The sequence below is a fragment of the Egretta garzetta genome, unplaced genomic scaffold (assembly GCF_000687185.1).
Source record: "Egretta garzetta isolate BGI_Z169 unplaced genomic scaffold, ASM68718v1 scaffold75, whole genome shotgun sequence".
NCBI classification, from domain to species: Eukaryota; Metazoa; Chordata; class Aves; order Pelecaniformes; family Ardeidae; genus Egretta; species Egretta garzetta.
Window position 1 is genome coordinate 493249 of NW_009259589.1, and position 25959 is coordinate 519207.

General features: G+C 47.7%; 1 protein-coding gene across 1 annotated transcript in view; it reads right to left on the reverse strand.

The window, feature by feature from the left end:
• The window catches only part of PTPRF (protein tyrosine phosphatase receptor type F), a 258186-nt gene that overhangs the window by 72297 nt on the left and 159930 nt on the right, over positions 1 to 25959 (reverse strand). The window contains exons 6-10 of the mRNA XM_035893530.1: positions 22142 to 22252; positions 5487 to 5756; positions 2104 to 2685; positions 1404 to 1537; positions 243 to 387 (exon numbers count right to left, since the gene is read on the reverse strand). Of these exons, the coding sequence (XP_035749423.1) occupies positions 243 to 387; positions 1404 to 1537; positions 2104 to 2685; positions 5487 to 5756; positions 22142 to 22252 (1242 nt within the window). The remainder of the gene's footprint in view (positions 1 to 242; positions 388 to 1403; positions 1538 to 2103; positions 2686 to 5486; positions 5757 to 22141; positions 22253 to 25959) is intronic.

The window sequence follows — 25959 nt, forward strand, 5'->3', positions numbered from 1 at the left end:
GGGAAAGACAGCGTGATCAAAGGGACACGAAGAAAGAACTTACCACTTGGGTGAACCCCCACTGCCAAAGAACCCTGATCCAAACCCCCAGCTGACTTTCCCCATTACACCCCTTAAGAAACTGCACGCCGGCATCCCTGCAGACCCACAAGGGCAGAGGCATCGAGCTACTCTGTGTCCAGGCGATGGAAACTGGACTGCTCTTGCTTTGTCTTCAGTAGTGCAGAGTGTCAGAAACTTACTGGATTGGGCAGTTCTGGCTTCGATTGTGGGGGTGTAGACTCCTACCCCCAGCTCTGAGCGGGCACCCAGGCGGAACTTATACAGCGTGTCTGGTTTGAGACCTTCCACAGCATACGAGGAGGTTGGGTCAAACTCCACCTTTTGCTGGCAAATAAAAGGAAACACCGATTATTTGGTGTAGTTGGAGAATACAGAAACACTGGCACTCAGCTCCCAATGCCAAGGGAACAGGCAGCCCCATCACGCATTCTGGTCCCACAGAAAGACACGGCCATGCTGCCAAACCTGTTGCAGTCCTGCAGGACTCCAAGGCATGGAGCTTTCTGGGTGAGATACAAGGACTCTGCAGGGAAGCAGACCACTCTGACAGCCAGGCTTGCACTGCCTGGTGTTCAGACTGCGCTCACTGCCTGACAGCTTTGTGGGAATGCTGGGTCCAGCTATACAGTGCAGATGAGGTGCACAGGACATATGAGTTTGTGTCTGCCTGTGAAACAGAGTAAAGCCTTTGTCCTAGAGTAGTTGGTATCTCTAATGCACCTAAACAGTGCTGGTAAAGGACTTGTTTTGCTGCCACTTCACCTGGAGGGCACTTATTTCTGGCAGCTCTCAAGCCACTATAAACACAGGGGCAGGAGAGGTCCATGGGACACTGTGGTGCCACAGCACAGTTCCCACTGTGCTGCCCTGCAGCCAGCACTATTTTTGATATATTTAGAGCTGGATTTCTTTTAGGGACTTGCCAGTAAATGTGGAAGGGCTCTCTCTAGGCCACTCTCAATCTGCTCCTTAAGTGTAACCAGTCCTGGAGCTGCAGACACATTTTGGAGGCTATTTCAGACCCACCTGGAAGCCCTACTGGCCTGCCCAACTGTTTAAAGGCACCAGCAATAAAGATGCCTCAGGGCTAGTTTTGTGGTATTCTGGAGCCTTTCCAGTCCCAAACCAGTCACTAGTGACTTTGCTGGGCATCAACAAGCACTGCTGAGGTCACTTACACAGAAGCTAGATAGACATTGCCGTACTCCCATCACACACCATGAGACAGAAGGAGAAGAAACAGTCCTGTTGCCACCCCAACTCAAGCAGACACCCTTCCCAAGCTGTTGAATTGTGATGTAGAACCCCAAGTGCTGCTGATGCAGAGGCAGGATCCTCACCTGAGTGCCATCCTCCTCTTCCCAGTACAGCAGCTCGTATTTGGTAATGCGTTCCTGAGAGGCAGGCAGCCACGTCAACAGGATGCGGGTATCAGACTCTGCTTCTGCCTGGAAGTCAGCTGGCTGGGCGGGAACTGGGGACCAAACACATGGTTAGTGCCAGGAGGCAGATGCAGGGAAAGGAGTTGCACGGTTTTACAGGGTCTCCATTTCACCTTGTGAGGACGGATCCTCTTTCATTCCTCCTGGACCCTCCCTTCTTCCCTCTCCCCTGTACTGTGTTCTTGGAACAACTCGGGCAACAAGCAAGCACCTCCGGGACCCAGGCAGGTGCCTATGGGAATTGCACTCACTTCCAGCCCCTGACTGCATCCCAGCTCCTTCCTTCCACATGTGTACTGAGACCCCAGAAGGGCCCGGCACAGTTCCGTAGGTGCCAACATCCACGTCCAGGACCTTGTATCACATTTTTAGCCACTGTATCCCAGACAAAACTGTGTTACTTGTACAGAGATTGATACCAACTCCCCAGGACAAGCTGACAGCTTAAATCTGATGGCTGTGGAGTGGGGATGCCACTCTGACATGCGACCATTTGAGCACCAAATGCAGCTGCGATGCCTGGTGCAGATCAGACACACGACTGAGCTGCATACCACTGGGGTGGACACGGAGATGCGAAACTTCCCTCCATACGTACCCCCTTGCTGTGTTTTGACCTGGATGATGTCGGAGGGGGGCCCGTCGCCCACTGAAGTAAAGGCCAGGACACGGATGCTGTACGTGGTCCCTGTGATGAGGCTCCCCACGGTGGTGAGGTGGCTGTCATCAGTGTTGTGTTTCTGCCACATGCTCAAAGGCAGATGCGGGTCGGTGGTATAGTAAACGCGGTACCCTCGGATCTGTCCATTTGGCTCCTCCGGCTGCTCCCACTGGACCAGCATGGTGCTGGCGCTCAGCATCCGTGCCTGGACTTTGAGGGGTGGACTTGAAGGGGCTTGCTCTCCTGTCCGAGCTTCGACCAGCTCACTGGGGGGACCCCTGCCAATGTTATTGACTGCGATGACCCGGAACTCATACTCCGAGAAGGGGCTGAGCCCACCTATGCTATAGCGGGTTGTTGCCACACCATCCACCTCCTGGAACTGACCCTCCAAGGATTTGGGCTTGTACTGGATGACATAATATGAAATGGGGTCGGAGTTGCCTGAATCCCAGGTGAGGGTCACGCTGGTAGCTGTCGTTTCAGTCGCTAATGGCTCTGTTGGAGGTTTTGGCAGTGCTGCAATTGGAAGGCAGAGAGGTGTGATTTAAATAATTCAGTCAGCTCAAACCCTGCAATGTGCACGGGGATAAAAATGGAGCTGCCACCTCCCATTAACATTCTTCTTTAAAAGGCAGAAATCATTTCATACTCTAGAACATGCATTTTTATATTACCATATATTGCTTGAAGTGGTTCTTAATGGAAGGATAAACAGAGCAATCATGTTATTAGATGTGCTTGACGCACTTACCAGCAGCAGGCTAAATAAAGGTAATTCAACGGGGATGCAGGAATGTTTCTGTCATGGGGGTTCAGCTGGCAGTGGGAAGGTGCTTGCTGGGCTGGGCTAGCCCCAGAAGCCAGGTGTTCAGCTGATTTACAAAGGGATACAGTAAAGCAATCAGAGCACCACGGGTAATCTGGAGCTATGCTCCTGCTTCCACAGAGACAGCATCTTAGGCCATAGGGAGTTCATGGGCAGTGCTGTTAGATGGGTTGATGGGGGAATGCCTTGTAAGTATTACAGTACATGCAGGAGGGATACAGCCAGAGAAATTACCAACTTTCACATCCACTATTTCACTGGGTGGTGTGTCAAACTGCAACCAGACAATAAACTGTTATACAAGAACTCTGTGACACTGACATCTCCGAAGTATTAATAAGAACGCAACTATTGCAAGCAGACATTTCCAGATTTGCCATTTTACCAAAGGAACAAAGAAAGAGAATGAGTGCATGTGAGAGAGATTTGCAGAGTACACAAACACTTTAAGACAATGACTGAATTAAAGTCTACAGTAAGTTTATACCTCCTACGAACCACTCTAGTTAAAGTCATTAGTGACTTGTAATGCAGCTGTGCTTGACGAGGAACTAGGAAAAATGCTCAGCCCAAATTAAGATCTTCAAGTACTTCATTCTTTGGCAAAGCCATCAGGTTTCCAGTTTCCACATGGTTCAGCTGAGGCGGGCAAGCTCTTTAGCACAGGAGCATGCCTGCTCTGAGTGCCAGGGAGAATATCTTTTCCAGTGCTACTGCAACATGAATACTGAGAAAACTGGTGAGGGCTGAACTGGCATGGGAGGGAAGGGCATGCAACCCACAACCAGAAACCACATCACTGCCCATGGAGGACTCAGGGAGGGCAAAGGCATCCTGCCTGAAGCAACACATTTCCTAGAGTGTCCAAGACCTCCCTCAGGCTTTCAAGGACAGATGAAACTCATCTACTCTTTCCTTTGGAGAGCTGTAAGCTTGACTCTTGCCACAGCTCTTCGGTGTGCAGCCTGCATGTGAGCCAGGGGTAGGTCTGGTACCTTTGATGCACTTACTGCAGTCAGCTCTGTGTCATCTTGCTTCTCCTGTCTGCCCTGCAAACGGTTTACTTTCCAGCAAGCACAGGAGAGGCAACACTGGGTAAAGGAGTTAGGGACAGAGGCAGTAAGATATCCAGAGTGAAGGTGCAGAAAAAACAGAGAAATGAGGAGGAAGGCAAAGGGCTAAAGGAACTGAGCAGACTGCTGAGCAGTCCTGGGGGCCTCTGCAGTTTTGGGGTGGCAGTGAGCATCACATCAGCCAAAGAGGGAGCGAGGCAGTGTCATCCCAGGTACAAAGAGCTAAATACTGGGAATCTTCAGCGCAACAGTGCAGCGCCCACCTCCTCCTTCCATGTCCAAACCACCTCCCCATCACGCCGCTTTCTTCCATACACTCTTGGGTATGTACTATAACCAAGGCAACCCCTGTGCTCTGTAAGAAAACAGGGGCTGGAAAAGGTACTGACTAGCAGGCATTGTGAGTAAAGGGAGCAGTGTGTGGCTAAGGTTAAAAGCATCCTCTGACTAGCACCTGGGAAAAGAGAATTTGCTGTTAATCTCCAGGTCAGAGAGGGCTAACACTCAATTCTGTGTTTTGTTCAAGCAGGGACTTGGTCCTAAAGGCGGCCCTAGTGCAGGAGGGGGCCTGCAAGAACAGACTGACTCAAAAGATGACATATCTGTGGAAATTTGAGCTACAAATCAACTTCAAGGAGAGGAGGAAAGGGATAGTGTGGACCTGCTTGGCCTCAGATGGGAAAGGCAGGGCATGTACTTCAGCCTCCCATTAGGGAGCTGTGTGGGTAGGCTGCCCTGTACCCAGTCATCAGCAACCAGCAATAACATCATCTTTGGGGCAAAGCTGCCCGCGAAAGAGCAACAAGAAGCGTGCCTTAAGGACAGCATCAAAAGAAAGTGAAAGAGGCAAAGCAGTAAGGTAAGAAAGAAAATTGACAGAGGAACATACAACAATTCTAAAATGAACACGTATAGGTCCTCCCTGCAGGGGGGAGGATGCTCATTCTGGTGAGGCTCACAGATGCTTCGCATTGCTGGGATTAACATTCTTGTCCTGCCCTTTCTGCAAGAGGACATCTTTCTACAAACAGCTCTCTGACCGCAGACATCCACAGAACCCTGCCCCAGGACAGCCCGTGGCCTATCACCGTGCTAAGCTGATCCCGCTGATACATGGAGCAAGCCAGAAATTGCTAGGATGAGCACAGACTCAGTGAGATTCCCTCATGGCATAACAGGGACCCAGCCTGACACAAGCCTGTCTCCCATCATGCCGTATGTAGGGATAGAGGAAATGACCTCCAAAGCAAATACTATACTGTGAGCAGGAAAAAACAAAGTTGTGGGTTTGGGAACCTCCCTTGCAAGGTGGAAAAGTCACAGAAGACTGCAGTCAGTTGGCTGCACCCAAAAACACTCTGGGAAAGGGCTACACCATTGAAATCCAAGTAGAAGCACCACGAGGACTAATTCCTTACCTTTGACAGTGATCTGGGCTGTGGCTTCAATCATGCCAAGGGAGGAGATGGCCACGCAGGTGTAGTTGGCAGACTGCATGATGTTATTCAGCTCCAGGACGTTCCTACCGACGGGCATCTCATCCTCTTTGGTCAGTTCCTCCACACCAGCCATCCACTTCACGTAGGGCATTGGAGCACCTACTGCCACGCACGTGAGGTTCACGCTCCCCCCAGGCATCACCTCATGGTTGCTCGGAGGGATAGAGAATCGAGGAGCAACACGCCGCACTGCAACAAGGAGGAGACAGCTAGTAGGGTCACAGAACCAGCAGAAAGCACTCAGTTGTGTTGCGGGGGTACGTGAGGGGGGTTCAACATTTTTGCCTGTCTATCCCTTGGGACAGATAAAACGAAGTGCAAAAGCTGTTCACTGCTTTGCCAAATTGCACACACTTTGCTCTCCTTCCTTAGCCACTGGCATCTTATTAGAAGAACTCATTAAGGGATGGCTCAATCCATTCCCTCCAAACATAGCCTTTTGAAATCATATTACTAACATGAAACATTCCTCCATTTAAATTACATCCCTCTAATTAGAGAGCATGCACAAATGCCAGTCACACACTCTCTCTGTGCAGGGCCCACTGAAGCTCTGCACAACGGAATTACCTGCTCAATTTATTAGTTCTAAAGTAAAGCAACTCGTCCCCTAAACCTCGCCGGGTTTGGGCAGGAGCAGCAGAAGGGTTTCTTTCTGAATTAACACACGTGTGCTGCTAAATAAAATATAATTCTTTTCAAAATGTAACTCAGGTTCTACCTTGGCTCAGAAAAAACAGTCACCAGAGCTGCATGACATTGTCAGGGCCTGAACAGATCACCTTGCTGGGCAGGAGAGAACTAATCCTGACAGATGTGAGATCATATCCATTTTGACAGAAGAGAGCTGGGCTGGCAGAACCCTCCCCACCTTTGTGGCAGCACTTTGGGAGATGTATTCCTCCTTATTTCATTGCACAGCTTCTCTTCATATCAATCCCTTGCTGGGTATTTCATTCAAGACTTATTTGTAAGCAACTCTCAGCTACAATAAAGCTCTAAAGCTGCCTGCCATATGCATTCCCGTCAGGAAAATGACACTGAGAAATGAGGCCCCTTCTTCAGGGTTAGTGTTATGGGCCTATTTAAGCAAGGGTAGAGAAACAACTGTGCTCGGTAAATCTTTGTCTCCTCTGGGCAAGCTCATTTTAGTCTGTAGTTAAAAAGGGAAACTGCTCGAACGTGTCTCGCCCAGCAGCCCTGCTCTCCTCTCGCCTCCTCCACCAGGAAGGCAGCCCCAGAGAACCGGCCAGGTTCACGACTGACCGGCTCCCGAGGAGCCTCTCCCTGCCAATTACGCTCCTCCGTCAGTGCATCGGGCTGGCGGAGCAGCGTACAGCCGCAGTGCTGGGGGAAGGTGGAAATTGGGCAGGAGCCTGAGCGGTGCCAGCTCACAACACGCCGCAGGCACGACTGGCTCCATGGGTGCCGGGAGCCCGGGGGGACATGGCTCTGCTGGCCTGGCTCCTGCCACCACGGCGTCTCCGCAGGCGGTAAAGCTGCTGACAGCCCAGCGAGGTGTCAGCTCCGCTTGGCAAGCTGACTCTTCCCAAATCAAATTTCACTAGTGCTCTCTTTGATGATTCATCCCCAAACCAACAGGCTTGCAGAAATAAACTGAACACGGAAGCCCCCACGCTAGCATGTACAACAGAGCTACGACTTCGTGATAAATTAGACAATACTGTCAACATTGTGTGTGTACTACACATCGTCTCGGTGACAAAACAGGGCTCATTAGCTCCTTACCAGCCAGGGGAAGGACAACTTGCTTTGCTTTTTTTTTTTTTTGAATGTCTAAATCCAAAGTCTTGCTGGTTGTTTCTTTTAATCAATTATTAAGTCTCAAATCAATAGCTACATGAGCCATCGCCAGTGAGGCGTTACCTGACTGACGGGGCAGTGCTCCCCAAACGAGACAGAACTGAAAGTGTACTCAAGTGCTACACAGTCATGAGAATACAGAGTTAACCTGATGGACATGGCAATGGTTTAACATGATGGCGTGTATTTCCAACCAAAGCATCCCAGCACCATTCGTTAAGAGTCAGGTTCATTTTCCAATGAACACGGCGTCGAATTATTTCAGGTAGAAGCTGTTCAAATTCTGTCCCCAACCAAGGACCAAACCCACCCACCCACACTGTATTAAAATAAAAAAGAGAAAATTTTGAGGATAAAGCCATAGGTGTGCACAGAGCACTCACACACATGCACCAGGCAAACAGGCTGGCAGGCACTGGTGGCCACTACAGAGTCAAAGAGAAAGCGGTGGCAGAGCAGGACAAGGGAACGGTGCACAGGAACTCACGTACAGGGACTTGGGAAGATGAGACTGGAGGACAAGAGGCCGTGCAGGAAGGTCAGAGCCCAGCATGCACAAACAGATTTTGACTCCCAGACCTGTGAGACCAGAGGCAGCACAGCCCGCTGCAGACTCCCCTGCACCCCGTGCTGCGCCCCCCACGTCAAGCACTGCTTTCAGGGTGCTCCTGCGGCCATGCTGTGCCCCCCTTGATATGTCCTGCAGAGGCAGTGCCTGCGGGCGCTGCAGCCGCCTCTCCCTAGGAAAGCCGGCAGCTGATCTCCTCCTGCTCCCCTGTGCTGCACTTCCAAAAGAGACGGGGGCTCATTCGGTAGCACTTTGCAAGGCAAAGGGAAGGGCTGAGCCCCTTTGGAAGTGGCTCTCCCCTGTCCTACCCACAGGGGAGCAGTGGAGGTGATCGGTGCATTTGTGTGCCTAGGGAAGGGATGAATGGCAAGGAAAACTCTCCTGCAGCTCAAACCATACAAGAAGGTGGGCAGACTGCAGCGTCGCCGACCTCAACACGGGCCATGCCTCCTGTACACCGCAGCCTGCGGCATGCCAGGAAGCTGCGCGGGGCCTCAGCTCTCAAGCCTGGCAACAAATGAGCCTCTGTGGTGGATTTCTGCAACCCAGACTGGCTGAGCTGGCCTCCCCTCGTTAGCACACCGGCAGAGCTGCTAAAAATGGATGCCACGTGTAGGGGTCAGCTCTCAACATGGGAGGTGGGAGGGGGTCAGGGCAATGCCTTCGGTGAGAGATCTGTCCTGGACAATACTCTGGCAGGAGCGCATGCAAAGGAAGAGACGGGCTCCATCAGCCTCCCATCCTTTGGGGGATAATTGGCAGCTTCTCGTCCCAGTCAGTACAGAGGGAGAAGGGGAGATGCTGTCAGTTAGCATTAGCGAGAGCTGGCAGAGCTCTCACAGCAGCTTGTGGAGCACCATCAACACATTCCTCAGGCTCAAGCCAGCGATTTAAGTCGCTTGCTTTTCTAGCATAAGAGTCTGGTAATAATTTAAATCAGTATAACTCCTCAAAAAGCATCATTCTTAGAATTTCTGTCCAATTTACAAGTCAAATCACACAGGCTAGCACAGCCCATGATGCTACCTTAAGTGCTCCAGAAATTTTTGTTGTTCTTTATCTATTGCAGCAATGAAATTTCCCTTTTTTATTACAATTTTCTTGACAAGAATTTGCAATATTTTTTTTTAATCTTCTTTTTGGATAAAGATCAGAGAAGGTGGTTTGTGGGTTTCGCCAGAACAGCACAGGGAAAATTGCTGTGAATATTAAAATGATTTCAATGGACAATAGTATAATTCAGAGGTTTAGTTAAACCAGCAGACTGTCAAAAATGAAATTCATTGTCATTCATCCCAAAAATAGGCATCGTGAGGGCTCGGTGCTGCTCCACTATTCAGCACGCCTCCCTGTAGAGAACATTCCCTGGGAAGTGAAGTGAAACCCTGGAGCAGTGAGCAGTGCAGCACAACCTGAGCCTGTGCCCTGGATCCCACAGGACAGGGAGAAAGAACAGCGTGGAGACTGGTTCCCCACTCACTGGGGGGACCGTGGGGAGGGAAGAGGGGAGCAGGCAACACAACAGCCACAAAGGTTGAGATTGAGAAATGTTAATAATTCATCATGCATTAACATGCGCATTCCTTGCCTTGAGAGCAAAGAGCATGAATCGATTGCCCGGCTCCTTTCACCACGGGAGTAGCTGTTTCCTAACGTCTCAGGTTCCCTCTGAGGGTGACGTTACCCCCTTGGAGAACCGGGCCCCCCCCCTCCTTGCTGCTGTCTGCAAGAGCTGTAGGCTCTGAGCTCTGGGCACGAGTGCTCGGGGCTCGCAGGCCAGTGCTGTTAGCCCCTCTCTTGCATGCTCAGACGCTGCTGGCATACAGCAAGGCTCTGCTGGAAACACAACAGTGCCAGGAGGACTGCCCATGCTTCCAAAACTGCCTGGTACTTCTAGGGAAGGGGAAACCAAACTGCCTTTCCTGCTGGCTGCCTTGGCCACAGTACAGCTGAGCAAATGACAACCCAAACGCTCCTCCCTCTAGCTTGCAGGGATGCAGGGACCTCTACTTGTCTGCTCTTGCTTCTGGGTTTCCTTCCCGCCGTGCTCAGCTGGCACCTAACTCTGGGCTCTGTCCTCCCCCTCCGGACACCCCCATCACAGGCTCGCTGGGTGCTGCCCCATGGCGATGGAGAGTTGTGCCCATGCTCTGCACGCTTCTCCTCTCCTCTCTGGGGCAATCCCAGCTGCTCTGGTCCCGCGCCGCTGTCCTGACATCCTCTCCCCTTTCTTCTTCCTCCACGAAGGAGCAGCAGTCTGAAGTTCCGTCTGCTCTGAAGGAGGATGAGCATTGCCTGGGCTGCGCTGCTCCTCCCTGGCCCCCAGCACAGCAAAGGCAAGTTCGGAGGGCTCTGCTCTAACCTCCCGACTGGGATGAGTGTTAAAGCGTGACATGGGGGCACACCTTTGAGAAGGTGACACTGCCCAATTTCTTTACTCCAGCTAGGCAAGGTGGAGGATCCTTGGTGTACGGGGTGGGCTCTCGCCCTTGCCACGCTGCTCCCCTGCCCAAAGCTCCTGCCTTCATCAGGAACGACCTCCTCAGAGTTGGGAAGGAGTGAATTTAGGAGATATCCTCAAACATGATCATCGGTCTGCATGGTTTACTCATCTGTAGACACCTTTCATCTCTCCCTAGTGCTATCATTTTAAGGAAGGACTTCAAATGGAAAGGCAGTTGCTGGAGTCTCACAATCTATTGACAGAATCAACAGCAGGAGAGGAAAAATTGGAACCAGAAAAAATGCATTTACAGTCTAATCTTGTGCTCAAACAATGCTGTACTATTTATGCTCCCAATGCATCCTTGAGTGCTGACATTTTATAGACAATTTCCAAAACAGGGCCTTGCCATTTTTGGATTATATTTCAGCTATAACTTTTAGGTCTAATTATTTGCGCTGACAACCACATATAAAAGAGGATATATCATTACAGTGGTGCAGCACTGGAGACACATCAGCATTCAGCATACTGACATACTAATAGCAAAGTAAGGGAGAGCAAGATTGTGGAGCTATGCAATTTGCATTCACTCTCTGAAATTTCTCTGATGAAAATAACACAACATTAAGGAGGGGAATAAGAGAAAAGATCCACTGTATCAAGATAAAATAACTCGTTAATAAATAACCTTGTAGCAGTCACAGAGCAATAATTAAATGCATGGGTGAGCAGTACACAGTTTTAAGTAAAGCTGGAAAAATGTAAGATGTAATTATCAGTGCCAAACAAATTATAAGCATGGCAAATCCCAATGGAATATTTAGAAACTAATTTCTGGCTTCACATTAAATATTTGTGTACGTGGGTATTTTTGGTGGGGTGGGAAGGAGGAGTCGACACAAAGAATGAGAAATTATCCACTCCTGCTGGCTTATATCCATTCTCGGCTGCCTCCCCTCAGCTAAACCATGCAGCTAAAACGTTTAAGTGCCCTGTCAAAGGTTTATTCTCCAGAGGTGCCTGAGCCATCACAGCGGTGCTCCAAATTCACTGAAACCTGGGAGGCTTTGGGCCTTGGCTTTAATTTCTTCTCTTTTCTTCCTTGGTCTCATTTTTCATCATTGTCTTGGACTCAGGTAATTTTATCCTCTATGAAATCTATTTTTAGAAGGTAAACAACAAGGGCCCCGTGCCTCAGTACAATCTATATGAGAGCACGTTCCAGGGACAGAAACAGGAGTGAAGCCAGCATACTGGAACAACTGCTATGACAACTTGCTAAAACTTGTTCCAATGATTATAAGATAAACTCATGCAGCTGCCTGATGGCATGTGTGAGAGGAGCCAGGGTCTCTTCCCCGTGCCACCCAGGAGCAGGTCTGGGCTGGAGAGCCTCTGCGAGCATCCCTCTCCTCCGGCGCACGTGGAGGGATGGATCCACACAGTACCTGTTTGGTGAAGGAGTCATCCCTGGAAATTAGCTCAGGACTTCTGCCAAAAACACCAGCTTTCCTCAGCATGAAATCATGAGTGTCTCAGGCTAGGTCTGGAGCTAGATTTAATTTAAAAGCTGGAGTTGCCTTTCACTATTGTCCTTTACTCACCTCTGGCTGTCTGAGGGCAGCAGGACAGGGCAGGGCAAAGCACAAATCAGGTTTTGCTGAGTGGCTACAAGCTCCTGTGCACGTCGCCATGGGCCTCCCTGAGCCATCCCAGGCAAGGCTGGGGCCACTGCCAGAGCTCCCTGCTCTCCTGCCAGCAAGAGAAAGACCCAGCCCCAGGGGAAGAAAGGAGAGGCAGACCTGCTCATGCAAAGGGCCCTTGTCCAAGCATGGAGAACTGGCCACCCCCAGGGTGGGGTCTGCTGAGGAGCAGGGAAGCCGCCTCAGCATGAGGGGCTTGCATCTCTCAACCCCCTGCTCCTGCTGCCCTGTGGCAAGGGAGGGCAGCACAATGGATTATTCTCCAGCTGAGATCAAAAGTAAGCTTTTCACCTCTAGAGAAAGTTAAAACTTTCAAAGTTACAGGAGGAATTGAGGAACATGCTCTCCCTAGCAGCTCATGAAGGGATCGGAGATGATTCTGATCTCCGCTTCCAAAGACTGCTCTTGATCTCCGGCCAGAAAGCAGCAGCAGTTTAGAGGTATGAGCCTGGCACCTAGTACAGGTAATAGGTTAGAGGAGGACCCCACATACAGTAGCATGCACTTCTTTCCACCCTACCTTTGAACAAAACTGCCCTGGCATGCAGAATATATTCTGTGCACTTTAAATCTCAAGCAACAAAAGCATGCAAGCGAAGTATCAATGCCATCACCAGAGTCACAGCAAACAGTAAGCAGATTTCGTCAGGCACCCTGTCGCCGTGCCTAGAAGGGAGCCAGAGTCTGTAGGGCCCCCTTCCCTTTTGGGGATGGCTCTCCTCTCCCTACTGGAAAAGTCCCATCTGACGTGGTGTACTGTAGATGGATAAGAAGTGAAAAGGACCAACCTTCTCGCTGATCTGAGAGATGAAAGTTTGTTTTGTTTGATGGCAGAGTGCGATGAAGATGAGGAGGGAATAAAAAAAGACAAGGAAAAACACAGAGAGTAAAAACAGGCCAAGCTTCATCTGTCCGCACACCACTGAAACGACAAGACAAGACTACAGAGGTCAGCCATGACTTCCCACCATGCACACACACCACTCCGTGTCATGGACAAGAGCGTGCCACACTCACACCGCTCTGGCCCGGAGCAGGGCGGCCCCTCTGCCTCCCTGACCCGCTCACCGCTCATTGAGGCAGGGCAGAGGGGACCCGCGTGCCCCACACGTACTCACATGGAGGGGACTTCAGGGGTGGCCCCGCGCTAGGCCAGATGCTGGAAGCACGGACACGTTTACATGTGCAAAACACTCATGCACACACACAGAGCAAGGGACTCCAGCCATCACACAGACTGATGTGCTCCCACACACCCACTCCAGCTACAAAGCTGATGGCAAAGGCACTTTAAACCCATTGACCACACACAGGGAGGAGCATATACGTAGATCCGAATTTTATCAAGTATGAAAGAAATGTTCCAAGTAGTGAATGGAAAATCTTCTACCATGAAGAGCTGCTCCCCCTCTCCAAACAAAGAGCTAAATGCAGCAGAGAGATATTAGGCAAGTGACAGACATGCGCAGTCTCAGCTGGGCTCATTTTCAGGAGAGCCTTATTGGTACACTGTGCTGCGAGTGAGAGATGGACAAGAAATCAGGACAAAAACACCCAGAGAGAATTGAGCAGGTCCCAGTTTTTGTTCCTGCAGGAAAGACAGTAGAAGGTTAGTTGCATTTTCCTTATAGACAAAGGAGATCTTATTTCTCTAGCAGGAGTGACCTCACTCCAGCTACAGATCTGAGGCGTATCAGCTGTAATTGAACCCTCGCTGAGAGAATACAGAAGTAGATTTGACAGTTAAAGACTTGCTTATGAGTCACATTTTTGATGGGGGAAGGAGAAGGTGGGGGGAGGAATTTGCTTTCTAGCAGAAACACAGTAAATTAGAGAACAGCATGTGGCATTATACAGTGCAACAGTACAGTCAGCCATTTCCAGCGATTAGAGGACAGGATTTTAACCAACACTGACATGGTACAGACCAGGCAACAAACTGCCAATAACAGCTACAACAGTGGCCTACGAAGTGTAATGAAGCTTGCAGGAGAACAGCAAAACAGTTGTTTACATTTCTTCAATTGAACTGATACCAGGGGACCAGAACAAGCCAACTCGGAGCTTAACCGGCCCGTAAGCGAGGGCCACATCCAGCGAGGACCCGCACCCAGACACCCTCGACAACCAGTCCTAACTTAAGGCCCAGGTTTCCTCTGGCCTGCTTCAGACAGGGGATTTACCTCTCAGTCCACAAAACATTAACATAAGGCTCATTTCATCCTGTGAGACCCTGTGATGGGAGGGAACCTCTTTATTGCTGCTCCCAAGCCACCACTTTATTTCCTAATCTAATGGAGCGTATCACATCTGCATGGCCTCAACAGACAGCAAAGGGCTTCAGCCTTCCGCTCGGCTCTTCCCAACAGGGAGGATTTGTTTCCTGCCCTTGCCGGGGAAGGACAGTGCTTCTGGCAAACCAGGCGTGCCCGGGAACAGCTGCATTTCTGGAAAGCAGCACTAACATCTCAATAGGGCAACACAAACTCCAGCTGCCGCAGAGCCTTCCCCTGCCCTCGGGAAGGGCTGATGGCCCCCAGCCACGCCGAGGGGACTTGCGGTGCCACTTGGTCAGCCCACAGGCAGGGAGAGGGGTGCTGCTGCAGCTGGGGAACGGCCAGGAGTTTTGTTTTGGGGAGCCTGGCAGGATTGCCCTGCTTCAGTGTGCACGGACATGAGGCGGCTCCGGCAGTGGCTTTCCCCACGTGTTGACACTTCAGATTAGAGTTGGGAAGGTGAAGAGACACATGTGAAACACACTAATTCAAACAGATTACTTTCTCGTCTGTCAAACAAGAACAAGTTTGGGACCTGTTATTTGTCACTAATTGCTGGATTATCTCTTAATCTCTTATTATATTAGTGGCTTATGGGGAATAAAAACCAGTAGCAGGCTATTTTGGAACAGCTATACGGCAAGAGGGAACACCTGGGCAGAAAGTTCTCTCCTTTCCCCTTATGTTATGCTTAAACAGCTGCTGCTTTATCTGAGATAAACCCGATAAATGGTAAATTGAAAGTTTCATCTCCTTACAGATCCCATTCACATGCTCCCTTATCTCCAGCTCTCTACCCATGTCAATCCTAAGCTAAGCAGCACATTTTACTAACAGGTTTTCTGCTTTTTTATCAAACAAATGACTCTGAGCAGTGACAGCAAGTAACATCTGCCCCCCCCCACAGGGACAGAGAGTTTAAGGCTGGGGTTACCCAGAATATCCCTTTGCAGAATACCACGGCTCACTAGGCACGCTAACGTGTTCCCACGAACCTGAGTTGCCTGGCAGCTAACTTAAACATGCCAGTCTATGTGCAAGACAAAGTAAGTTACGGCAGAAATGCCACCAGAGGATAGCAAACTCCAGAAGGTTAAAAAAGGGCTCCTTTTGAGATCCAAGTTGAAACAGAAAAGCAGCAAAGAGCGAGGCCGTATCAGAGACGCGTCTGCCAGTCCTGACTGTCAGATGGCTCCAGCACTCTGTAAGAAGAAATTCCCAATCTGACTGAATTTGGCTTTTACCCTGCCACAGACATGCTTGTCTTCGGCAGCAGCAATACTCTAACCACAGCAGGTTGTTGCAGAATGAAGGAGTTTGGGCTTATGGGAGGCTCTGCTTTTGTGCATTCTTGGGCATTAGCTCCCTGAAACAAGGCAGGGAGCTGTGGCCAGGATAGGAATGCACAGGTCTGAGAGTTTAGATCACTAGCTCAAACAAAGGAACACATTTCTAAAGCTTTTCAGAGTGAGAAGCCAATACTTTCCTGAAAGAAACAAGAAAGTTCATTATCCCAATTGGCTCTGCAATTCTGCTGGGAACTGCCAGCATCTGTCCTGTAGTGAAAACCCTCTGGTGCTATGCGAGGCATTAATAGAAAGGCAAACCCAGACACTTTGCAATCCAAAAGACACAGAGGTTAACAAAAACCCAGAGAGGAATGAACCTGTCCCTGCTTATCTCCAAAAGCACATCTTGTGTCTCAAGGACTCCACATAAATCAAATTTCATCCTTTACAGCTTTTAGAGGTATAGAGGAACAAAAGGACAGATTGTCTTTTTTATGCCAGATTACATGAGAATAAGACAACCTCCCATTATACACGATGAACAATGTTCTCATGCCACAGTGATGAGTATATTCCATCCTAGAGAGACAGACAGGATGCTCGGGGCACCCAACCATCCTTTCCCATTCACAGTGCACACACATGCATGCATGAATTCAATTAAGAGCAGAAAATCTCACAGCGCCAGAGATGGATTTCCTAATTCTTTGTGGAAGTGGATATCGAAGGGGAGGGAACGGACATTTAGTCGGCACAGATACGCAGGCCTAATTGTTCACAGACGTCTATGCAGGTCGTGAGGGGAGGAGAGGGAAATAGGTTTCCAAGTCCATTTCTGCGTTGCATTATCATGCACTGAACCATCAGCCCTCTCCTTCTACTTTCCATAAAGGTCATTTTACAAATAATCAGACTTGAGCCTTGCATTGCACTTTTAACCATCAAAGGACTTTGCAAGGAATAAAACTGTTAAGCTTATTTAGTGGAGTTCTGTAAAGCACATTGAAATCTTTAGATGAAATGTGCTAGCAGAAGGACAAAGAACTATTATTTATTAAACCGTGATCATTATAATCATTACAGCATAGCAAAATGCTCATAGAAACACTGATGGTGAACACACTTCACCCCAGGAGAAAACATGACAAAAATATTCATGGTAATATACGGGGAAGAGAAAACTTGGCAGGAACCTCTACGTGCTTCTGCAGCTCTGAAGCCAGCCAGCTCCAGTACGAGGATACACACAGTCGCAGCAGCACGAGCCACAGTGCTGACTGAGCAGCAAACCTCTGCTGGTGCTGAGTGCTGCGCAGCTCTGGCCATGCCGCGTCTGCTGACAGCTAGCCAAGGTGCATCTGCCCAAACGGCAGCTCCTCTGACTTTGGCTATAGCAGTAGCTTCAGCATGGAGCAGCACCCGGGGGCAGAGGAAATGAAGTTAAAAATAGTGAAATCCCATAAAAAGGAGTGCACTTTCTTCATCAAAGGGTCATCGCTTTGTGTTGCAATGCTGTACTGCAGCATTACCTTGAGGTCAGGACTGCACATGGGGAGATCATGGCCCTTCAGACCCGTAGTCCTCCTCAGCCATGTACCGACTGCTGAGGGATAATTACTCTGTGGCTTCCATCGCAGCCTGGTTTTGCTTCTTCTGACGGTCCAGGGCAGACATCTGTCCAAAATAGCAGTCTGCGTCATCTGGTCTGATTCAACTACCCGTTTGTGTTTCCTGTCATCCAGGCATCTCCCTCTCGCAAGCCTCTCTCCAGTCTCTGCTTGTCTGTGATCGCTGCCAGGCCCTGGAGCACCGGCAGTGCCCCTCTCTGGTCAAGTAACGCCACCCCCATCAGCCCTGATTGAGAGGCAAGTTTAACGGAGCACATTGCCAGAAGTGTGCATATAGCTGGGTTGTAAACAAACGTATTCCCTGTTATTTAGCCGTTTTTCAAACATCCCCAGTTTTGGTCGCTGACTGTTTGACCACTGTCCTCAGCTTTTACTCTTCTCCTGGTAATACCCTCGAGCTTTGACTGCTGTTGCTATTTTAGCTGTTTTAATATTACATAAGCAGAAAATGTCCTTTTTAAAGGCTTCAAGTCTTGTTGCTCCAGGCCCATGTCAGTCATTCAGAATTATTATTATTTACACAAGGTCCCCACTGCAGTAATCATCACATAGCCGCAAGTAGCCATTTCGGTGAGCTCCCTCTGTGTCTGAGCCTAAGCTACCGCCAAGTCCCCAAGTGTAAAACCCTGCGGAGGCTGCTAGGGACACAGCCACAATCCTAATTTAATTTTGGGTGATGGCTCCTTAGTGTAACTTGGCAAATAAAACTTCAGACTCCAAGCAAGTTTCCCTGCTGCCAAATGAAATACTAGCCTGGCTTTTCAAAAAGCAGATCAAGAAAGCACAGATTTTTTTCAGTAATTTCTATTTACTGCATTCTGATTTACTAGTTTGCTATTTGGGGACAGAGGAGACAATTCAGTTTTAAGTGGTCTTTCTTTAAAAACAGCTGCTTCTCTACAGTACATGGAGCATTTTGGGCCAGGGAACTCGCTGCACTTGCCCCACCAGACTGTGCCTTGAAGGCCTGAAAAGCAGCACTTAAAAAAGTGAAAACTGAGCAGCAGATTTCTCATTAGATGGGAAGTATGCAGCCAATGCTCCAATAAGTACTATTCTAATAGCATCTGCATTGCTCACTGCTGTAAGCAGCACTGGGAAACACACCTAGTGAACTCCACAGTGTATAAAAGAGGATATTCTTATACGCAGTCTTCCTGCTCATCTGCTTCATCAAAGCAGGAAAAAAAATAATGCCACACGTAGAGAAAGAGAAGGGCAGAAAAAACCCTTCATACAGGGAAAAATAACAGTGCAGTGCCCATATTGAGGGGAGCACTACATAGACCACCACCTTCACGGGCATTTCACAGGACAAGACTTTTGGCTGAAAATGCTCCTCTTTGTGCAGATGTCTCTGAAGCTGTAGGCAGATGAAGAGCGAAATGTATTCATAAAAACCCAACAGTGTAAGTGAATCAGTGCAATTATACTATACTCCCAGTAAGCATGATGAAATGACACCACCTATTTTTTTTTTCCCCACACTAAGTTCAATATGCCTTCTACTCTCAAATCTACTTCTTCTATGTCTTGAATCAACTCCTTGGGTTTTTGCTGCTAAATTAAACAGTAAACTCTCTGGATTAGAGGAATCACATCTTCCATACATTTCTATTCCTTTCCTTTCTCCCTGCAGCAGCATCAAGTCCCAAATCAATGCACTGTGGTACATGTGGAACCATGGACCACGAGTGGATGCATGGTCCTTCATCCAGACCAGCACTGGCAAGCCTGCTTGTGCTGAAAGGGTGGGGTAAGAATATGCCACTCTGCCCCCTGCGAAGTCCCTGCTATGCCCCAGATAGTCACCTTGCCCTGGCATGCTCCCTGCTCTTGCTTTCATTCTGTTCTTGCTCCTCTAATGGCCTGGATGTTTTCTGTAACCCTCCATGCATGGAAGGGTGAAGAGCAGCAGTGGGAGGCAGTCAGCTCCCAGCGCTGGTCCCCAGCCCCATCCCGGCTCTGCAGCAGCAGATAGACCTGTCAGTCCAGAAGGAGAAGGCTTATGAAGGTTGCTTTCCAGCACCCTTAGTTAGATGAAAATAATAGCTTCAAGGAAAATGCATCCATTTTCCTTTACAAATCCCTGGTGTGGAAATATTTTAACTTTTAATGAAGTCCATCTGTGCAGAAGTGCTGGCTCTGAAGGATTCACAGAGACAAGACACTGGCGTAGCCTGCTCCTTCCTCCTCCTGTTCTTGCATTGATGTAGGAAGCCCTGAGCAGCGCCTGGATACTCCTTCTCAGCACCCAGTATCTTCCTTTGTTAGCATGAAAAGTACAATAAAGATGCTAATGAGCCTGTGCTTTCTAACACGGAACACTCACAAAGGATTACCTGCGAGGCTAGGAAAGGGGAGGACACAATCAAAAACATGAATCCCAAGAGTCAAGAGACAAACAAACATTTGAACTATTAAAAAAACAACAGGCTGTAAATGAGGGCAGGCACAAGCAGTCCTGAGAATATACACAGGGTGGAAATTAGTACTGCTGCTCAGTACTTAGCCACGCTTTCCCAGAAAGTGGCCAACTTCTAGGGTATTCACCGCAATGAGGTCAATCATTATGAAACCACCATACAGTGGCAGTGCAGCGGACACACTTAATCTCCACTGTAATTTAGCATTAATTAATGTCTTCTTTAGTAAAGATGCAGGCACTTTCTGAAGACCCTACTGGAAGTCACTGATCCGTCTAATGACAACACTGTAGGACTATCACAAGAAGAAAAAACAGTTGTGTTTTTTTTTTTTTAATTCTGCTTCCCAGACCTGAGAAAGTAAGATATTTTAATTTTTTTCCTTACTTGCTAGAGAAATAAAATACCATCTTTGGTTTGACTAACTTGTTGAAGTCATTAACTAATACAGGAACAATATTGTATTTTTTTGTAGAACATTTGCTATCAGAAACTGTAAGCACAAATACCATCTAGGACCTAGTACGCATGGTGAATTTCATCTGATAATAATTTATGGGGTATCCTGTCTTAAATATACAGCAGGGCTTTATCAGGATCACACAGGTTGAAGGCTGACATTGTAAAGATTATGTTCAATAAAAAGGCTTGTTCTAAAAATTTATGTGTAAGAAAATGATGGTTAACAGCAAAGCAGATGTCTAAGAACGTGTTTTCTTTGGTGAACGTCAGGATCCTCTCACATGTGCAGACCATCTAAGGTTCATGTCTAGCCCAAACAGGCCAGATGAACCTTGCTGAGCAGCAAGTCGAGTGTAAAATTCAGTATACTCCTCAGCCTTACAGGATTCACTTGCTAAATAAAGAGCATTCATTAGTAAGAATTAGTAAGAAACTGGAAAGATGTAAAGGAGGCTTTTCTATCTCTTGAAGCTCCTGTGCCTTTTTTCAGCCACGCTTCTATAGAAAACAGAACATTGAGAGTCTGAGCATGTCACAGGAAGCAAAAGCATCCCAAATACTGCAGCAAAACGCCTGGATATTTGCACAAACCTATGCAACAACAGCCAACCTGGTAACTAGCATCCTTCCCCTCAGAGTGCAAAGTGACAATCTGGGATGAGTTTTAGTGCAGCTTGCCTGAAAAATGAACTTACAAGAATACAGGGAATTTAAAATCATCCATAATTACATTGTGAGAGTGAAATGAGTGATTCCACTGCATAGATATAGCTTCATCGTCTGAATATGCTTAATTGGATACTTCAGTCTTCCAAAGTCTCTTATAATCCAAATTATGCTGCAAAATAAAAAAGCAGTCCCCCAGAATAAGCAAAGAAAACAATGCCAGAAGCCACCCCTAGAAGCAAACACACAGCCTGTGAAGACTTAATCATTCTCATGTCCTCTTTTCCATACTAAACAATGCACATAGAGCTTTAAGATTGTATTTTCTTTCTTCAAAACCGAGGAAGGAAGAAATGAAGATGAGATTTTATTATTAGACAGTTGATTTACTGTGTGGAAATAAAATCTGGTTCTAACTTCCTAAAAAACAATGGGTTGCACCAGCACAAGAATCTTCTTTCTCTTCTTGGGAAAATCTGTAACTACATTTCCCAGGGGTTCCTGACCAGTGGCTCTGGTTATACCGAGTTTCATATGAAGTTGCACGTTTTTTTCTTGCTGAAATTAACAGAAAGCGTACAGGGAATTTAGCCCTTGCTTCTCTCCAAGCTAACTCAAACACCTTTAATGTAGAGAAAGAAAACTGGCAGGAGACTGTCCTGATGTAAAACCTAGTTATTCTGGTATGTTGAAAACAGTTTTAAATTGGCAACACAGTATAACCATTAGAAAAATCACTTTACATGAATTGCAGCTAATTTCCAGCAGGTTCCCAGTGTGAGCCATTAATACCCAGAGGCTCAATCACTGATGCATATAAGATGGATTAGGACAACTCCAAAAAGCTGTTCAGTTTTTAAAGATACACAATCCAAAGCAGAGGCCTAAATATCAGCTCACCGATAGCTGAGGCCCTCTCGCTCATCAGAGTATGACTGGTTTCATACCACTCCACCAAAGGTTAGTTTATACTAAGAGGATTAAGCACCCAATTAAAATAACTATGGCACAAAGTTAAGAAGTTCAAGGGAGAATGGAATTCCAATTCTGCCCATATTTCAGCATTTTACATAGCACCATATAAACAGCAAAAACAGATTTCCAGAAATGTAAGTGAAGCCCAACGTGGATCCAAAGATCTTGCCGTTTTTTGAGCAAAAGGCCACGATGCACAAACCACAAAGTGTGATCAGGGCACTGAGAGAGAGAACACACTCCTTCACTGAAAGCCATGGAGCCTTTTGGGCAGGAGGAGAGTGTTCCCCTTGGGTGGAAGCTGCTCTTACCTCGAACATAAAGGTTAGCTGGGGCGGAGTACCGGGTTCCTGCGCTGTTGGTTGCAACGCATTCATATTTGCCTTGGTCTGACTCCTCGCTGTTCTCTATTTGCAGAGCTCCTGTACACAAACAAGATGACACAGACAATTCAGGTTATGGCAAATCTGGTAATCAAACAGCCAGCCTCAGAAAAGGAAGGCCATGCCCCACACTTTTAAAGTATCTTCCTGGTTAAATATATTGTGATGTTGTTCCCTGGACCCACAGGATACCAGCATGCAGCCAAAAGGTACCCAGTCTGCTGTTAGAAGCTTGTGAAATTGATTTTTATTATTTTTTTAATGCACAGGGAACCAGTTACTGATCTATTTCCAACTGCCCCAACCACTTATATTCATTGCTTCAATAAAGGAAAAAAAACATACACATACACACATATTAATTACAGCTTTGTACAGGACTCCTGTCTAATAAAAGGTCCTTTAATAAGCCTTTAATCAAAACAGCCAAGCACAAAGCACACTAACTGTAGCTGTTTGTTTCTTATCTGATGCACACAAAGCCTAGCAAACGCTCAACAAATTGCGACCTTCCTGCAGAAACTGGCAGAGTCCCATCTCTCCCACCTCGTCACCCCTCCTTCCACAGGCATCCCCTTTTGAGAAAATACTTCGCCTTTCATCAGCTTTCTCCACATCAGTGATCAGCTTGTCCTTTCAGATTTCGTTATACATGATACAAAATGATTAGAAACTCAATCTGAGACATCGAAGATGTACACCAATGCAATACACCCATTTTGCCACACGGTGCTCGCGTGAAAGCCACCCTTCCTTTGTCCTGGCAGCGCCGACTCCTCCACCTTTGGGTCAGGAATAGTTGCTTTGCCCAGACTGCATGTTCCTTGGAACATGACCTGATCCCATCCCCAAAGTACCAGATGCATGAAGGGCACATCTAAATAACTGCAATAATCACCAGGGCACACAGAGTAGCAATTTACACGGGGAACCTGTGGAGTGCCTATGATGTGGAAGCGAGCACTGGTCTGAGGTGGTTTTCTCTCATCTGCTTAGCCTATTCCACTGGTGTCCAGCATCACTTGGCTTGGGAGGCTGGTCTTTCATCCAACTTCTTGCCTAGCACAGCTGACAGCAGAACTGGTCACATCTAAACTCCCCTAACTGGGCCCCACATGCAGACTGAAAGATGGAGATGCAGAGAAAGAAAGCAGCAGGATGCATATGCCAGCAAGCTGGCACTGCAGGAGTGAACGGCCATTGGCCAGACACTGAAGCGGCTGGTGCTCAGCCTGCATCCCCCAGGCAACGTAGGAATAATTTTTAAAGTGCCTCCAAGTGCTCAGATTCTGCTGGTTAGGATTGCCTGTAAGAAGGGAACTCTGCTCACAAACCATATACTGAACTAAAAGAAAACATTAACCCCTTTGCTTGTAAGGATTTGAACTCATTTCTGCCTGCCATGGTTCAAAACGACCACTGAGAGTGGCACTGAGAATAGCAAGTGAAATTGCCTTCTCCCTTCTTGCTGGTTCAAGCTGCAGAGGTCAAACTCAGTTTTTCATATCATCAGAACGGAAGAAAAACTAATGTGAATCAACCACTGCCACCTACATTATTTAGAAGGATAAATTGAGACTGTAGCATAAGTCTATATGTCATGGGGAAAAATGAACTTCCCTGGGTTCTGCCATATAATAAAAATGATGTACAGAGCCCTCCCTATTGTTGCATTAGTGCTGGAAATGAGGCTTCAGCTAGACAGAGAAAGCTTGTTTGCAGAAGTCTTTCCACCTACTAACAAAGGGAGCTGCCAGCTTTCCCTAGCCATGGCACTCTCTGGACACCCACAGGCCGAAGCCTACAGAGCACTGCTGCTTAATTCAGGGAGAACGTTGAATTTCTACACGCTGTCTGGGAAAAACATCTTCAAGCAGACAGCAGCATGACAGGCCGTGGAGCAGGAGGAAGCTTCCCAGCATTGACAAGACACAGACAATCAGAGAATCTAGAAATGGAAAAGACCTATTAGGTTATCTTGTGCATCCCTGGGGGCCAGGGCAGGATTGCTCCCTGTTGTAAATGTACTTGCGTTCTGTCCAATTCCATTTTGAATGCGCCGAGTGATAGGTCTTTCACCACTTCCTCAAGGAATTGATGCCACAGCCTGGTTATGCTCTCTGTCAGGAAGATTTTCCTAGAACTCACCACACATTATCCCCTTCTTAATTTCTGCTCATTACTCTGTGGGCATGCATGTGCTGCAGAGTTCATTCTGAGTGCTTGCATCAGGCTTGGCTGGGAAATGCTGTTTGCTGCAAAACATACTCAAACTTAAAAACAAAACAAACCAGAGTGGATGTCATCGCCCTGAGGAAGATGCTCTTTCTGCTTTAGCCTTTAGCCCTCATCAGCTGGCTGGGCTGAAAGCAGAGCCAACTTCAGGTGACAGGCAGTGGTGTCTGCCTAGAAATAAAGTAAGATCCCTAGATAATTCCACCATGAACACATACCTTTTTATATGCCCCTTTTAGCCATTTAATACTTATCACTGGTATTTATACCCTTTATACTTGCAATCACCATGCCTCTTAAATGTTGGTTAGTTAAACTATTTTTTCTCTCTAGGGACCTCAACATCAGTGCTAGAGAGAGAAGAGGAAAACGTATGAGGATGGAGGAAATGAAGGCAGAGGGGAGTTTCAGATTTCATGCTATTATTGCCTGTCAGTTCTGCAGCCAGCGCAGACCGATTTCTAAAATCATACTATAAACATGCAACGTGTGTCAGCAACTGCCTACAAACTGCTCAGGGACACTGGGCAAGTGATTCTGGTTTTGTCTGGGTTGGCATGACTATTCAAACTATGGCATGTCAGGAGCAAAAGAGAAGCCAGAAAGCAGAAGGAAGTTAACGTAAACCTCTCAACTGAACCAGAAAGAAATCAGTTACTGCAATAAATCATCATTAGACAAACATACAGACCCTGCAGGATAGCTGACAGCTAGCAGGAAGTGGAAGGACCATGGTAAACTGTCAGTGGGACTGTAGGGGTTTTCTTGAAGGACAACCTACAATCCATGTGATGGATACAGGAAAGTGTAGGGTATCTCAGGGTACAGAGATTTATGAATAAAGAGAAGCAGCTCAGATATTGCTGGGATCAGAAAGCCAGAGACATAAATGCATTTGAGCCTTGGGAAAACTCCCCAAGTGTAAAATGTTCCAGGCCCTAGTTCAGTAACCCCAGAGAAAGGCAATAGCTTCATCTCTTGGAGAGTTCAAGTCTAGGCTGGACAGGACACAAGGAGCTACAGGAAAGGAAGAACTGAGTACCGAGTAGCTTCTTTCCCTGAAGTTCATGGAAGCTGCACCCAAAGACCCTCAAAAGCGCAGTGAATTCTTTGCTTTGACAAGTGCAAAGGACCTGACTTCTATTCCTAGCTCTGTCAACATCTCATCTTATAATCTTATGTGCCTCTGCAAACCAGGGTTAGGAGGGGTGATTTACTTTTATTCATTACTTTGGGATTTACGTTGTGCAAGTTGCTGAGTAAGGCCTTGTTCACACAGGATGTTACTGCAGACTTCTCATATGGACTCCTCAAGTGCTCCAGTGCCAGGTGCCTTGTTCTCGTTTGCGTGGCTGAGTCCTGACGCGCAGACAGCACGGCTTCAGTGGATGCATGAGGACCATCTACCATCAGGACATGCATATGTGTACACAGAGGAGCAGTGAACACCTTGTTTGGGTGCTCGTGGGGCTCTGCAGTGGTACACGCACATCAGAGCGAAACCTCTTCCT